A 17,599-nucleotide genomic window follows, 5' to 3' on the forward strand; every position below is an offset into this window, starting at 1 on the left:
TTGTTGTAGGTGGTGAAGCCATTCAGAGAAAATTCAACAGGCACTGGTGGAAGGATAGAACCATTAAATGAATCCTCCCACAACGCACAGTCACCTCTCAGCTCCCAGGTTTCATGTTGGGATGGAAACAAGCAGCAGCCGGGCCTCCAGAGGCTCCAGGCACAACACTTACCCAGCGACAGAGCTAACTTCCCTGGGAGGACTTATCAAAGTGGCCCCAGGCTGCAGAACGCCAGAGGGCATCAGCCAAACAGGACTAAAGGGCCGAGCTATAGCAATAGCAACTCCGCCCTGCCGACGGGCTGCACAGGGGGACCTGTTACCATGGTAACGGCCACAGCCTCTGTGACGGTCGCTGTGCATCCAACCTTGCCTGGGGCGGCATACCAAGGCTACATGCATGAAGGTTTTGACACGGACAGTGAGTCGGACTGTTTTGAGGCTGCTAAGAGGACTGGTGACAAAACAAACTTTTCTTCATGTAAGAGAGACTCTTTAGAGCTCCAGGACTTGGAAGCAACACAGAGCCAGACAGAGCATCAACTCGGCAAGACACAAGGTGAGTTCGTAACCAGTCAATCTCAGATTGACCTGACTTTTAATCTTCTAAAAATATATATTGAGAGCTGACATTTAACCGAAGAACAAATCAAGGAATACATGTAGTTTTCTAATCGGATTTCCATTCTTTCTAGCCTTCATTTCTCTTTCTTTAAATGCCCGTTTAGCAATGTCTGACCCTTTTCTCTTTTCTCTGTTTTTCTGCTATAGGTGGGTTGAGGATCCAGGCAGCCAAAGATTGCTAGACTGTCTGACACACCCTGCCTTCTCTCTTCGAGTCTCTGGCTGCTTCTCCAGAGCACCTTGGCGCCTCACATCACGTATTGAACTCTCAACTGTACATAGACTTCACACAAAAAGGAGAGGATTTATTTCAAGGACATATTAAGAGAAAATGACATTTTAAGAATTATATAAATCTATGAGTATATATTTTAATACTAAACAAGAAGGAAGCTATTTAAAAGAGTACTGTATAACTTGGGTATACTCTTGTGTAAAAGTTCAGATGTAAAAGATTATTTTTTTTGTGGGGCGGTTGATTGTTTTTCCCCCCACAGTGTATAGAATAAGAAATGTGCTATATGTAAAAAGTGTCCAGAAAAAGTGAGATGTTATTAAGATATTAGGCTATTGAACATACATGGTCAGTGTTTTTATTTCTATTTGTATTATGTTCTCTTTTTTTGCTGCTACACACTACAACATTTTAAGTGATTTGCCTTAAAAAATGCAGTACCCCCTCTTCCCCCTCTGGTTTAACACAGTGTTTTACTGTGAGATATTCTGCATCTGAAACACTCTCTGTTGTAGTTTAATTATAGATGATCCCTGTCACAGTGTGCACTGTAGAGAAAAAAAAAAGAAAGACAAAAAAGCAGAGAATTACACAGCAGATACTGTTTTCTTAACAGTAGAAACCGTCGTGCCTTCAATTTGTCTCCTTATCCTTGTCATCACAGCATTCAGTATTATGTCCTTGCTTTGGTGTATATATGTTTTGTCTCGTCCAGACACAGAATGTTTGTCAAGAAGCAGTAGTAGACTGACGTTTGTCAGTTAGCACCATTATCTGTCCATCTATCTGAATATTGTTGAATGGTTGACTGCCGGCATGCTGACAGAGTCACACCTAACTCATTTTTCATGTTAAATCTTTGTCTGAGTGTCCCAACGTCTTCTGCAGTTTTAAACTACTTGAAGGAGCTGTGATAAGATTTGTTTTCTTCTGCAGTTATTGTAAGCTCTACAGTGGGTGAATTAACATTTGTCACTTAGTGTTTGACAATTGTTCACCTTCTTGTATTATTTTGAAAGGGAATTATAAAATCCAATGCAAAGGGAGTGATTTTATTATATTATTTTTATTTTGCTGGCTGCTTTAGAGTTGTAACACGCTCATGTTGTTTCGACCCTGTGCAAATATTACATTGTGTAAACTGGTTCAGTCTTTATAATGCTCCAACCTGCTCTGACTCACTTTCTAATGTCTCACTCTTCTTACTAATACAAACCTCATATATGCCACATTACATTTTCTTTCATTCTTAGGATTTTCATGTAATTTGCTTTACAAAGTTTCCATTGTTGTTGTTGTTCAGTATTGGTCTCATCACTGCCGGGTTAAATTGCAGGGAAAAACTTGCGGATCTATTTTTTCATTTCATTTTTTTAAGTGGCAGCTCTGGTTTCTTTTGTACATATGAAAGAAAAGTTGAGTAGCTACTGTGCAGTTGTGAATACTTAAGCAGAATGAGCAAAGCACCATTTACAGTTTGATCAGACCGTAGACCGCCAGCAGGTGTTGTCAGACAGTGGTGAGGAGTTTAAAAGAGCTCCTGCATTGGTTTGTAGTTTATTTCAAAAAAAAAAACGTTAATGTCATGCCATATAAATTATTTATATTAAAATTTTATTTTTGTAGTTTGTACAGATGTTAGTATCTAGACTGAAGTTCTATTTTTAAAGAGTGAATATATATATTATATATAAATATATCTATTTGTTGCCGAGTTTGTTTTTGTTTTGTTTGCATTTTGGGATGGGTGGGTAGGGGGGTCGTGGGGGGGGGGGGGGGGGGTGACAACACTTTAGAGCAGAGGCCTTTTTTTTTGGTGGAGAAAAAGGGGGCAGTTGAAGGACGATGAAGGAGAAGGTGTGTAGGACTGTGTCACTCTAACACCTTGTTTTTACATTTCCTCTTGACCCTTCCTTCTTCATTGTCTTTTTTTATGTTCTTGTCCATGTCTAAAACACTGTGACTTCTGAAAACTATGCTCAAGAAAACCCTCGTGTGACCGTTATGTTCCCTCACCTGCTATAGAAATTTAACTAACAAAATAAATTGAATGGAAAAAAGTGTTTCTGTGGTCTTTGCCAGTTTCTTTTTTGAGCTGTGGGTTTGTTTGTGTTTACCTGTGACCCTGCAAAGATAGAGGGTCAGGACTGTCACAAATGCAGACAAGCTAAATTACAAACTGACAGTGTTTACTGGTTAAACATAGTGGTTAAATAGGCCTACTCTATTATGCATTGTTAAGGTGTCAAACAAAAGGTTGGATTTCAGTATGTTGATATTTTAAACCCAGAAGTATCCCTGTATCAAATACGAATTTATTTGTAGGCCTACATCTCATTGAAACAATGAAATTGGCTAGATGCTCAAGACTCTTATTAGGATCTCTCAGCCTCATTAATCATGGAAAAACACAACTATTTCTAGTCAAGAGAAGTTATACAGGACAAATCACATATGCACATGTGACAATCAGTAGGCTGTCATTATAAAGACTGCACAAGATTGAAAGGATATCCTTGATAGGACGTGCTATTATAAATTATACGCACAATGGAGAATGAGTTTTAGATTAAAAACTGTTTTACCCACTTCACAAAGGTTACCAAAAATCAACTGAATTTCTGAAATCAGCATTGATTATGAATCCCCTGATGCATCAAAACCGTTTAAGAATATGAAACTGTAACTTAGTCATATGTAACCTATTACATTCGGTGTACAATGCCTGGTTCATTTTTTGTACATCAGCCATAATTTAAACTGAACTCATGAGATGCTAATTATATCCAAGTAGATTTCATCTAAAATTCAGCTCTCATGCAAGCCGTTTCTGCAAGTCTCTGCCTGAATACGGGGGGCAGTAGCTCAGTCAGTAGGGAGTTGGGTTGGGAACCGGAGGGTTGCTGGTTCAAGTCCCGTCAAGGTTCAAGGTTTGGTCATACGGACCAAAGTATAGTGGTGGACTGGTAGCTGGAGAGGTGCAAGTTCACCTCCCTGGCACTGCCAAGGTGCTCTTGAGCGAAGCACCGAACCCCCAACTGCTCGGGGAGCATTGTAATTTCACCTTGCGGGGTTAACAATGTATAAACTTATTATTAATTAATGATATATCTATATGTCCCCCAACTAGCACTCAGACACCCAAGATGACAATGTCAGTTAGTCCATTCATCCGCATCTTTCCTACAGAACATTCTATTTTTGACAACTGATATGGAGGTTTTGCATGGTCCCCAGAGGATGATCCTGGTAACATCTTTGACCTTTTGTCGAGTGCTACTATCAATCAAATGTTTTCCCGCAACTAACACTTTGACCCATACCAAGATGTCTCCAAATGTAAAGTTGGATTTCTCTAAAAGTTTACCGCTGGCATTCATAGTCACCAGAGAATTAACCATTTCACTCTGTTAACTTGACTCTAGCACCACTCTCAGGCACAGAATGCCAACCTCCTCTAACTCCACCATCAGGATACATTTCATATTTATGTTTTCAGCCCCACCACTGTTCTTATATCTACATAAATACCAGATTTGACATGTTTGTCTATTGGCATATTGTGGGTTGTGATGAACACCAAATGATTGCTAGCACGACTTTGTTAAGTGCAGTCAGGAGAGTCGATAGCATGACACAGTCAGGATTATTGTAATAACCTAAGAAGCCATTTGCTGACTCTTTTTGTATAACATGAAGAGTTTTATGGGTATTGCCTAAGCCCTATCATTATTATAATGTAGATAGATCATAATTAAATTGATAATTCATTGCAGGATAGAATTAGATTGCTTTTAGTTTGTGCTTTATTGTTATTCCATCATGCCTGAGGTGAGTGTTTCTATATTGTGCAACACTGCTTCCTGTCAGTCACCTGACACCCACTGAAAAAGACCCACAAGGTTTAGGAAATAATCCCTCAAAATGTGTTACCTTACACACTGTCACATTCCTGCTTGTTTGATAAGATTTCTTATTACTTTGTTGGATGCAAACATTTGGCAATATGTGTTTTTTTACTGCAGTGTTTAAAATGTCCCCACTTCATGAACAATGAATTTACACTGAATCCACTGAACTGGAGCGTTGAACCACCTGGAAAGTGTCTGGGATCACTGGCTTCCTGGATCATTGTTGTGACTCGTCTGTCTAAATCTCCGCCATTGTGAATGCAGAAACACACACACACACACACACACACACACACACACACACACACACACACAAGCATACCCACTCACATTGGCACAAATATCACTACTAAACTGAAGTCTCAAACACAAAACAAACTACATACTCACACGCATACACTTATATACACCCCCTTGCCTCCTCATACACAAATATGCACACATGTACACACACACACACACACCGGCCCACCTGTGTAGATGAAAGGTAGATGCTGTAAATTCCTTTGCTTCTCACACAACAGCTCCTCGTTTGTCAGCCCAAGCAAAGCAGCCCATGTCTGAATCTGATACCTCAGTCTTTTGAAGTTACTGTCATGCACGTCCACCTCTAAAAACCGCAGACACACACACACACACACACACACACACACACGCGCACACACGCGCACACACGCACACACACGCACACACACACACAGTCACTCACAGTACACAATGTTAATACCTAAGTGCCTAGCTAAACATTGATTCCATTTATTTAGTATGCAATCTCACACACACCCCAAAGTACTACTGTCCAAATTAATTTCATTTTAAAGTTGTAGGTTAATGAGAACATATTTGCCCCCTAAGTGATGTCATCCTGGGAGCACATGTTGTATTTAATGTTACAGCTCTGTGACAAGAAAATGAAAACATGCTGTCCAGCTATGGGTCGCAGCAGGGCTGGAGCCTATCCCAGCATGCATTTGGTGGAAATCAGCTAAACAACTGTTCAGAATAATATTCACAGCTATGAACACAGGGAGTAAAATGCAACCTTCACCCAAAAAAGGCAACCTTAGTTCAGTGTGCCTTGCTAATCACTAAGCCACTGTACCACATCTTTATAATCAAAATACTTATTGCATTTTATGTGGTTGTAATATTAAAACATTATAATTTAAGAATACACCGTGGCAAGACATACACATTTTAAAAGCACCCATAAATTTTCTTCTTAATGTCCCAGAAAGAAAATGAAATAATCAGAAACAAATGTGGTGACACAGGCTGGTTTCAATAGACACACACACACACACACACACACACACACACACAAAACTCTTTGGTGTATTTGTTTCCCACAGGCATTTGGCAATGTACAGAGGTGTATCAGATAAGAAAAGAGAGCTTACTTTACTTTTTTAACTGAATTTTTCTTTATGTTTGGGTTAGGAGGAGGCTATTCAGGGTTTGATAGGTATGTGACAACAGGATGCTATAATGAGTACGGAAAGACCATAATTTAACCAAAAATACTGACTGAGCGTTACCCATTGCAGGGGTGTTGTTCCTTATGTCTGATTCTGACCTCTGACCTTCGTGTAAAGGGATTGGATAAAAAAAAAAAAAAACAATATAGAAACAATTTTATGTTTAACATTAATTAAAAAAATAAATTAAAAAAATTTGTGTGAGGATATTGAACTTCTAGTCCCCTTGTTTGAATACTGTCTGACAGAAAATAAATGAAAGACCTTAAAAAAAAATTCTGCCATCACATGAATGTTGTGTCAAGATGTTTCTAATATACGCCATCTGCATTCTCACGATTAATTACTGTGTGTGTGTGTGTGTGTGTGTGTGTGTGTGTATGAAGCAGTGTTGATCACATGATTGTATAAATCTATGGAATTACAGTTTTTCTTGATTGCTTTGACACAGCAGTCAACTCAAACTCTTTTTCAAAACAGTTAACACACAGGCCGAAACAGTGGCACTTATGGTCAAAATGACACATTTTGTTTGCAAAAGGCTCTAACTGTGCCAAAACATTTAAAATATGCAACAAAAGAAAATTTTGCCTTCAAACGACACAACTTGCAAACAAGTGTATGAGCTCTTCCAATCAACCATTACACAGTGGACAACAAAATACAAAATACAGCACTCGAATCAGTCCTCTATGAATAGAACCTCTATGTTTTCAGAAAAGTGTTCATTTACATGTATCCGTGTATATATGCTGTCAATGCTGTCAAGAGCATGCCACACCTGTAGGTGGCAGTGTAACAAGAAGCTCAAGCCCATGTTAGCCAATCAGAATCCCGAAAATAGCAACAACAGCAACGACTCACTTCCTCTTTCTCTCTCTCGGCTGCCTAAACCTCCGTTTGTCTCAGTTTACATGCAAACGTGCAAACAAAGTTTTCCAAAATCTCCACTTTGGCTGGAGTTTTTAGAAATAATCATTTTCTGTGATAAAAACAGGGTTTTCGTGTAATTGAGAGGCCAAACCGCATGAAAATATCTGCATCTTTCCTTCGTGTAAACAGGGCTTCAGTCTCTTCTGTCTTAGACCTCTTCCATCCATGTTGGCAAAAAACAACACAGACGCTGCACCTTTAAGGCCTGCAGACTGATTGGTAATTGAAGATTTGTGTGAAGGAGTGTCAAACAGGTGCTTCAGTGACTTCATACTGATGTAGGTAGTTTCTAATCGTTAGGAACAGATGGTTTCTGTTTGGTTACCATAGCTAAAACAATGGATTTTGGACTGCTTGAATGACATCCGTGTTAACTGTTCTGCAAAAGGGTGGGGGAAATGTGTCAATCCAATGAGAAAGGGTTAACACATTTGCAAGAGGTGTCTTCTGCTCTGCTGAGACAGTGATGATGAAAACCGAGTGGATCCCAGTTTCTTTAAGCAGGTCAAAGCAATCAAGAAAAACTGTAATTCACTTGCTGTGACTGAGCAGTACAAAAACAATTCAGTATCATTTTCTGTCTTGGTATATTTTTCTGTCTCTGTCCCTCTTATCTGTCTCCTCTATCACTGGCACAATTAATGCTAAAACACTTAAGTCAAGAAACAGAATTAAGTGATGTAGGTTAATAATTGCACTTTGTGGGGCTTCCTTCAACCATTCCAAGGCACATTATTGGACATATTTCTTAGAAGTGAAATTAGGGTAACAGAGAAAAGTGAAATAAGATAAGATAACAACAATGGAACATTACAGTCTACAGTATAGCATAATAGAATCACAGGCAGCATGAACATACAACCTTACGGTAAATCTACATGAGTGAGAGAGAGAAGTGGATGTAGCTGTGATTTATAGAGCTAGCTCCCTCTTTTCTGTCTGTGAGTGCAGTGTGTGGGGCCAGATAGCAGCTGATAGTCCAGATAACACAATCTCTCACACTGCCAACTCCTGACCTGTGTGTGAAGGTGAGATCAATGAAGGAAAATAAAACACAATGAAGGAACAAAAGACTGAACTCGTGATCTGGTGATACTGGTGTTTGTGTGTATGCATGTGTGTGTGAGTGTGTGCACTGCTTGGGTGGCCCAAGGATGAGCGCCCATTGTTGCTGGAATTCAATAGGGCTGATTAGTGGAAGAAAAGTGAAGAAAAGTGTGTGTGTGTGTGTGTCCGTGTGCGTGTGCGTGTGTGTGTGTGTGTGTGTGTGTGTGTTTGTGTAAAAACATGCACTGGCATGCGTGTCTGTGTGAAGCAGGGGGTGGTGTATGTGTTTGTGCTTTTGCACTAAGCGCAGCAGAGAAGAATGGGGGAATTAGCTGTAAAGCCAGTGAGAAAGCAGACTTCAGGGTGACATACCACACAAATCCGGGGAATGGGGATTGTTTCTCTCCACATCCACAGCAATGCTTTGTTTCAATACAAAAACTCTCTTGCAGGCCTCCATATAGTAATAAATTATAAAAAAAAACAACCAATATGAATGTTTTTTGAAAGCTGTCAGTCAGCTAATGATGTATATGATTGCAGTGACCAATAGCTTAAGGCATTAGTCACTTTAAGTTACTGTTATCAAGCCATTTGTAGCCTTTTTTAATGTAGCATGCTAAACAATCTACTGTCAGATCTTTTTACCAAAAGCACGCACATGTTAATTTCACTGTAATCATTTGCTCTCTCGCCATTTTGTGCCTATTCTCTAAAATGAAAAAAAAAAATCACCTTTGAGAGTTTAGTTTCTCTGCTGCTGCCTGTATATATATATATATGTTCCAGCTGTGATTGCACACTGCACCTGATTGTTGCCCTGAGTTCTTCTAATCATCTCTCACAGAAACAGAGGAAGAACAAGATCAATATTTGTTGAAAAAGCTCTTCAACATAACAAATGTGTTTGTAATCTATACTGTGTGTGTGTGTGTGTGTGTGTGTGTGTGTGTGTGTGTGATCACTTGATGATATACCTTGGCCGTGACCGGGCCTATTGAGGGGTGGCAGGAGGAGGATGAGGAGGAATACGAAGTTCCAGGCAATCATGCAGACAGGCGGGAGGGCCCGAATAGTGTAAACATGTTTTAAATAAACAGGAACCAGCGTAATGCCCTTTTAATTGATTCATTCTGTGCTTTGCTGTTTACAGAAGGGCCTAAATATGAGCCTCGTAAGGCAGAGGCCTTGTGTTTATAAGTGGTTTGTTTAGTTCAAACAATAACAGTTTGAACACCAGACGTAGTTGTGGATCAGTCAAGATGCTATGTGCTGTAGTGCTCTGCGGCATTGCATTTTTTGTTGTGTTTTTCATGTTGGCCCTCTTTCTCCTCATCACTCTCTTTGTGTGTGTTTCCATTTGAGAACTCCATTTTAGGGGAGAAGAAAGGAGCTAAAGCAGCTCTCTAGAGTACCCCACTGTCTCCTCTTTACAATTTGCAGGCCAGCCAGGGTATGTTGGTGTGTGTGTGTGTGTGTGTGTGTGTGTGTGAGACTGAAGTTTAAATTGTAGCCACAGTGTAATGATATGGTGGCATGGCATTGAGGGGTACTCCAAAGGGAGGGCGGGGGTTGGTAATTAAACATATGCAGACACAGACACATACAGAGGGTGACACACACACACACACACACACACACGCACACACACGCACACACGCACACACGCACACACGCACACACACACACACACACACACACACACAGTCAGACACACAGAGAGGCAAAGAAAGAGAGAAAAGCTAAACACATCCAAGTGGGGTAGTAAAAGCTAATGAAGGCTCAGCGCTAGGCTGGCACAACAGCCATTTCATGTGGTGAAGAGGAGAGAAGGAGGAGGAGGAGGAGGAGGAGGATGACTGGGGCAGGCTGGGGAGTAATAAGGCAGAGCCTTACTCTAAAGCAAGTTAGGCAAACCAGAGGATAAACTGTAATTGACACCATGCATAAGCGTGTTTTTTTTTATATTGCTTGCAGGGTCTGCCAAATGATTGTCTATGCAATGGAAAAGGCAAACAATGGCATTAACACATTTGTGGAGCACTAATGATAAAACTAACAGTGTAGGTATCGTATTAGAGTACTGTAAGGGTTAAGTAGCTAACAAGCACAGGCCCACTTAAGAAAGTTGAGTACCCAGTAACGATCACAAACAAGAGTATTTAACAGCGGCAGTGCTAATGTTTGAAAACGTAGTAAATTTGGAAATAATATAGAATTTTTTTTATTTTATTTAAATTTTAAATTTAACTTTTCATAAATACATCAATATATGTATGCTGCCTTGATACACAACACTAAAATGACTGTGTCACTGTGAGGTGTAAGTGGTAATGTGCAAGATTACTATTTCCAATCTTTTGTTTTTAATGATGGTGACAGCTTTGATGATAAACCAAAGTTTGCTGTGGTGTTTTTTTAACCACACTTCAGAACTCACAGTGTGGCCAGTGCTGTGGTTTCTTTATTTCTGTATTTTTTTATTCATAAAGTTTGACTTTCTAAGTCTTTTTCCCCTATGTCAGTTCAGCTTTCTTGATCATGGTAAGTATAGTCTTCCATTTGTCTCAAACCAAAGGCTTGCTGATTTTCTTAACAAACAGCACATTACTTATGTTAAGGCTGTAAAACTGGGTATGTGAGTAGTTTTTTTTTTTAATAACTTGGGGTCTACATGTTGTACCCTGCACTATGCAAGCAAACATATGACTTCTCTGGTGAGTCCCATAAAAAAAGAAACAAAGAAACACAGGCGGGTTTTAAGGATTAATTTCAAAAGCACACTGACACATTTCTGCACTATTCATGGTTTGTGGTTATGACTGGTGTTCCCTTAAAGAGGTTGTGTGCAGGCCTGCAGCATCTCAACCTTTATCGTTCACATGAAGAAACTGATTGAATTCAAGAATAGCATTTATGGGCTAATTTCATAGTCAAGGATACAACTTTGTTTCAGATACATTTTATTTTGTCACTAAAGTTTCAATGGAAAGGTTTTCGTAGTCTAATTTTTCTTTCGTATTTTTTAGCAGTGAAGTAGCCTTCTCTGTGCTCAGTGGTTTGAAATGGAAAACTGATGAAGACCAACAGGGAAATTGTGAGTGACAGAGTGGCCCTGTGGACTAGTTACTGACCAAATGGAGAAACAGAGAAACCAAGAGCTGCACTCTGTGACTGAACATGTGTGTGTGGCTGTGGGTGTAAAGCAATAACACTAATGGCATTCAATACTGTAGCATACAAGACCTTAATGTCCTAAAAGTGTCCTAAAAGAGCCCTAAAAGTGTCCTACGTGTCTTATTATTTACTAAACGTGTCAGATTATATCACTTTAAATATCAAAACTGGTGTTGCCAATTCTGTAATTGGTTATAAAAGTTCTTCTTACTAGTGCAAATATTCTTTTTTAGACATACATTTTCATATATTTTATGGTTTTATTGGGAAATAGTCTCGCATTGCCAGACCTTCCTCCACAGCACTGCGGAGGAGGGTCTGGCTAGTCGACACAACATTCCGGGATGGGAGGAAAACGTGCTCTGGTTTATTGGCATTTCTTTAGACCAATCATAATCGTCTTGGGCGGTGCTGAGCGCCGAGCGGAGCAACGGCGCCGCTGCAAAATAACCTCAGGAAGGAACTTGTTTTGGTGGAACATGTGTACGTTCAATGGTTGTTTTAGTCGTGCAACAGAAAACTCAGATTGGATTTACCCTGCAGAGATCTGAGGAGCAGTTATGGACATAGACTAATTGGGAATAGGTTACACAATGCTGCAATGATTGTGTCCTCCAACATCTGCAACATGATGTGACCAACAGGGGGCATAGTTACAGCTAAACAAATATTGGAAGTGATTACGGTCTGTAATAAAAGAACATTTTCAATTACAAAAAAATATTATATATTTATTGAAATTAAAGGTGGTCGGTTAATCACTCAAAAATGCATTTAATGCTGTTTGTATTAAATGAAAATGGAGACCAGAGAGGAGGATTGGTCATTGAGGATTAGCAGGTTTTGAAATGGGTCGTAGGCGTTGACTAACAAAAACATATTAAATGGCACAGTGTGGTGGTCTCTAACGTGCAGATGAGGTGGGTGGATGTGAGGTGCAGAAGTTTGTCTGCATTTAGCCTTACTTTTGTTTAATGAAGCATTTCATTCACTCAGTCCACAGACTATTTTGCTGCTTGATACTGTAATATAAGGCTATATGTGTGAAGTGAAATGTATTACTAGCAAATCATTAACACAAAGACTGTTCTCTGCATCAACTAAAATGATTCTTATTAGTCTCATAAATCAACTTTGGTATGACACAATTTCAAATGATTGCTATCAGTAATGTGTGGTACTGTAGAAGTAACCAACCTGTAGACAGACAATCCATTGCCATACTGTAACTGCTGTGCTGTGTGCACTACCTAGACCGATTTTTACTGCAGAACAAATAAATAAAACGCATCATAAAAATAACAAATCAAATTTGCCAGCTGGGCTAACTGGGGCCTGGTCTGTGTGACAGAGCTTACTGAACTACTTCACTGCTTTAAATGATGTGTTTGACGAGTAAGCTTAGTCTATATGGCAGCTTTTCTTAAATGATGGGCCGGGAACCAAAATGGGTCACTGGCATGTTTCAGTGGATCCCCACATGCCAAGAATACTAACATGCTTTAATGAGTGAAAGGTCCTGACTCACTCAGTATTTGCTCAGTTTGGCTCCTTGGCCGTCGAAGTTTTAAATCCCTGCTGTAGCTATGTTGGACGCACACTAAGTTCAGTTATGAAACATTAATCACACCAGATCATCAACTGGTTGACACTATAGAAAAGTACGGTCAGTAGTATAAAAGTTATATTCTAATATTGGCCCAGTTTATGCTTTTATTTCCAAGTCCAGAGTTTGCTGTCACTGCCTGCATGTTACTCTTTGTGTTTGTAGCTATATTGCTCTCTGCTGGCCATTTTGTATAATGCAACATAGACATCCTATTATCCTAATATTACAGAGATGTGAGACAGGGTTTCCTTTAAATAAGATACAAACTATTTGGTAGAAAACTAACTTTTTACATTCACCATTTATTTTCAAGCTAAACAACATATACGTTATTTCTTTAATCTTCCCTTAACCATCCTATTGGTCTGTATAGTAGTGGCTGTCAAAAATCAACATGGTGCATTTAAGAGTTTCTCCATGAGCCATGATGACTAATGCTGGCCCAGAACTACCCCTTTTTGAAACCCCAAATATTAAAGCCATTCTAGAGACGTAAATTATGGCTATCAAATGCTATGTTTGTCAAAAAATTATATAATTTAAAAAGAAAGTGACAAGAGAGTATAAGAATCAGTACTCTTCTTCGATCATTTTTTCTTCTTTGTTCCTCTCACTGCTCCTCTCAGAGTCTGTCAGCCGTCCTGAGTGGTTCGTAAGTGTGCTCAGCTCACGTACTGTATGCACATGTGTGTGTGTGTTTGTTTAGTCTGTATAGGGGAACAGAGCCATGGCCTCTGCCAATTTTCTATACACTGAGAAAATATGCTTTTGGACAGATGGAAAAAGGAGAGCAGTTAAACAGACTCAGGGCCAACAGATACAAGGCCCCTCCTTCCTCAAAATCAACCACCACCAAGACCTTCCAGACTGAGAAACAAGCACCTCAAAATTGTGCTGCTGCTTTTCCATGACTGCAATATCCACACAGCATGCTGGTGCAGGGACTAAAGAGACTACCGTTTAGGAAGAACTTCCCAGTGAAATATTGAATCCTTATCAGCATGAGCAAAGCATTGTGTCACAGAGTTTGCCTGAGGGAAATTCATTTCCATCCAGTGTATAGATGGAATTAAATGGCTAATTTTAATTCATGACATCTAGCTGTAGCACAAATATATACATGCACATTGTCTTATACAGCTGAGAAGAATAACTGAAACATTCATCATCACCATAATGGCTGCCACTTCACATTGTGTGTCCCTATGACCTGGCCTTCATGTAAAAAGCTGTCAATAGGCCTGACCACCAGAATACTCAGATGTGATATAGACTTATCAGAGACAGACATACACATGGAGACATTTAAATGACTAACTTGAAACCAATAAAGATATCATGAGTAATTCAAGTTCAAAGTGTCATAACAACGTTTAAGGATGCACACACATCCACTGCCGTTTAATCTCCCTCTTTGTAGACTATAATTTAAAACAGGAAGTTTCAGGTTTACTACTAGACTTCATTGGGTTTCAAAGAGACATATAAAAGAGAAAAATATTGTGGCTCAAGTGCCCACGTGGCATCATTTTAAACAATGTCATTGCAATTAATGTCATTATAGAGATGACACGTGTACAAAAACACGCAGACAGGACCATGTAAACACACAGACACAGAAGTTTAAAAAAAAAACTTGTTTAGCCTACTCCATCCACTCTGAGGACTCCATCCACTCGGAGGAAGTGTTTAGCCTCAGACTGAAGCTGTAATGGATGGACTGACTGACTGGAGGGGAGGAAAAGGGGGGAGGAGCACTCGGAGTAAAGAAGGGGAGAGGAGGGTTTGACGGAGAGAGGAGAGGAGGGTGTATGGGTTTGGGGGATGTGAGGAAAAGAAGGAGGAGGGGAATACCACCCACTAAGCAAGTTGTGGAGAGGTTCTGGGGGTTGGGCCGCTCACAGGAAACAGTTGTGGCTCCATCCCAGGCCTCACACCGAGCAGCCCTGGGCCACCCAGTCATCGACAGACAGACCTACCAAATGGCCTGGCTGGGCCAAACCGACAGGGATTTGTTTATTTTTCATCCTTTGGTGGTGGGGGGAAAATTGTTCAGCACAAGCTGTTTATTAGACCTTTGATTTGTCATGTGTCAGCGTTCGCTTGCGGGGAATGTGTATACATAAGTCCAGCTTGTGTATAGTTAGGAGGTTTGGAGGCTTGAGGGTGTGGGCATGGAGGACTGGAGGAGGCTGGGGGGCAAAAAGAAAAGAGGAAAATGGAAAGCCTCCCACGTTGAAGGCAAGTCTGAACTGCATTATGGGTCATTCTCCAGCTGTCCCTGATTGTTGATGTCATGGGGGACTGAACTGTTGTGCCTGATTTGCAATGCGTGTGGGAAGAGAGGGAGCATGTGGACAAACACAGGATTCCTGTGGCCACATGGATGAAATGCAATAGGCTAAATAAATTCGATTTTAGCAGAATTTGGGCACAACTGTGGCCTGATCAGGAAGCAGTTAAAAGTGACTGTGTAAGTAAGAGTCATGGATTCACAGCAGTGAAAAGCAGTTCACAGCTGATTGACCTCAGTGACCTACAATGAGGAATATTTAAAAAAAAAAAAAAAAAAAAAAAAAAAAAGAGATGGATACAGTACCTTTGTATGCACGGCATAGTAAACCCACTGACACTTGACACATTTCTATTGTCTCACAGTACATATCACCCAACCATAAATATAAGTCAGCAATGAGTTATATACAAAATACCTTCTTTTTTTATTGTTATGAAAACTTATTTAGGCTACTACAGTGTACGTGCTTTTTTGTTTGCAAATGCCAATGGCCAATGTGCAGTAACAAACTCAATATGAGAAATTATATTAGGCAATGATGTAATAAATGAGAAAAAGTCCTTGTGATGCAAGACAAAGTTAATACCAATAATATTTGATTTGATAAATTTCAGGACACTGGTCTATATCATTTTGACTGAGGCTGGAGGCATGTGTTTACAGAAGGGAAGGGGACGTGTTGGTGACAGCAACACTGTCATGAACTGTAACATTTTGTAAAGTAAATGTACTACAGGGGAAATTGCCACTATACTTTATTTCTATATTAATGTTTTGTAAGGTTGTTCTTATAGTTTTAAATGTGTTGTTTTAGTTGCATAATTATGTCATATTCACCTGATCTGAAAACTGTAATATTTCATAAAGTCAGATTGCAATTTAGGACAAGTTCAGTAAATTCAGTAATTCAGTAAACAAGCATTATTTTCAGAAAAGTATTTTCCACAAAACCGATTTAAATTAGGTTAAGCTCTATCTATCATCTGTCAAGCTCTTATATGTAAACATATATTCTGTCATTGGCATCACATTACTGTTACTCCTGGATTTTACATATGAGAAGTTTACAATAGGTTAATCAAACATATCAGCTGTAAGAAGTAGTTTAATGTGAGAAATCTAATCACTAGGCTACACATGGTGGCAAGTAGCCTATACATTATTAAGAGTGCATTAAATATTATAAGCTCACCATATCTTTTTGCATATAAACTCTTTCTGCAAAGTGGTGACATCAAAATGTAGTAAAGTAAATAGTATGCTTCTCTCTGAAGTGTACCCTTGCGGTGCAAAAGTATGTCACAAAAAGTATAATAGCTTTCTCAAAATGATTTCTAATGGCCAACACATAAACCCACAGAGCCTACTAGTTATACGCAAGTTATATGCAATAAAGAATACTATCACAAAACCTACTGTTTAGTACGGAAGCGTATTACATTCACCATAGAACTTTTTTTTTTTTTTTTCACATTCTCGTAATTACGAGAAAATAACTCATAATTTTGAGAAAAGATCTTGTAATTACGAGATTAGGATCTCGTAATTTTGAAAAAAAGATCTCGTAATTATGAGAAAAAAATCTCGTAAAATTACATTCATCTCAAAATTGCATTCATCTCATAATTTTATGAGATGAATGCATTTTCACAACAACAGAAAACAGCTCTCTTGTGAATGTGTGAAGCTTTCAGGCTAGCTGATGCCATGGAAGCAAATAGGCCTACGTCATGTGTTGTTTGTGTCTTAAAGATGATTTAATCCACAGTGAGCTTGTGCTCAAACTTTAATGTACGAACCATAGACTGTTAATATTAAAGTCTATGGTACGAACCAACCATGGCTGTATTAAGAGAACCAACATCATCACCAAAACCTAGCTTGTAGCTACTCTTCTTCGTCTCCCTTAATATCAACATACACCATGGTCATATACCTAGACACCCTCCGCTGGTCACACTAGGTATTCCAGTTGATTCATTACAACACAAGTCTCACCTGTTTAGTTTAATCCGTTTTTATTTTGGTTTGGGTTTGAGACATTGGGAGATGCTAATGTGTTTAAGTACTATAGATGGGATTGTTATCAGTTTGTCGACTTTGCACAGGCACCTCAGGACTTTGCGGTTGTTCCGGTGGAAAGCCCATTCTGATCTGTTGAACAGATATGTCCATTAACTAATACTATAAAGTTACATAACAAGTATCACGATAACTTAACCCAGCTGAATTTAATGTTACCTCTCGGTGGTAGCCTACAGTTGATCTCTGAGCCGTGGCCTACTGACA

At 39.4% G+C, this 17,599-nt stretch overlaps 1 protein-coding gene across 1 annotated transcript in view; it reads left to right on the forward strand.

The window, feature by feature from the left end:
• Positions 1-1,414, forward strand: part of ptch2 (patched 2) — a 28,816-nt gene extending 27,402 nt beyond the window's left edge. Inside the window, exons 22-23 of the mRNA XM_031294341.2 lie at positions 10-559; positions 772-1,414. Coding sequence (XP_031150201.2) covers positions 10-559; positions 772-806 — 585 coding nt within the window. The 3' untranslated portion in view covers positions 807-1,414. The remainder of the gene's footprint in view (positions 1-9; positions 560-771) is intronic.
• The last annotated feature ends 16,185 nt before the right edge of the window (positions 1,415-17,599 follow it).

The sequence above is a fragment of the Sander lucioperca genome, chromosome 9, assembly GCF_008315115.2.
Source record: "Sander lucioperca isolate FBNREF2018 chromosome 9, SLUC_FBN_1.2, whole genome shotgun sequence".
In the NCBI taxonomy this organism is placed as follows: domain Eukaryota; kingdom Metazoa; phylum Chordata; class Actinopteri; order Perciformes; family Percidae; genus Sander; species Sander lucioperca.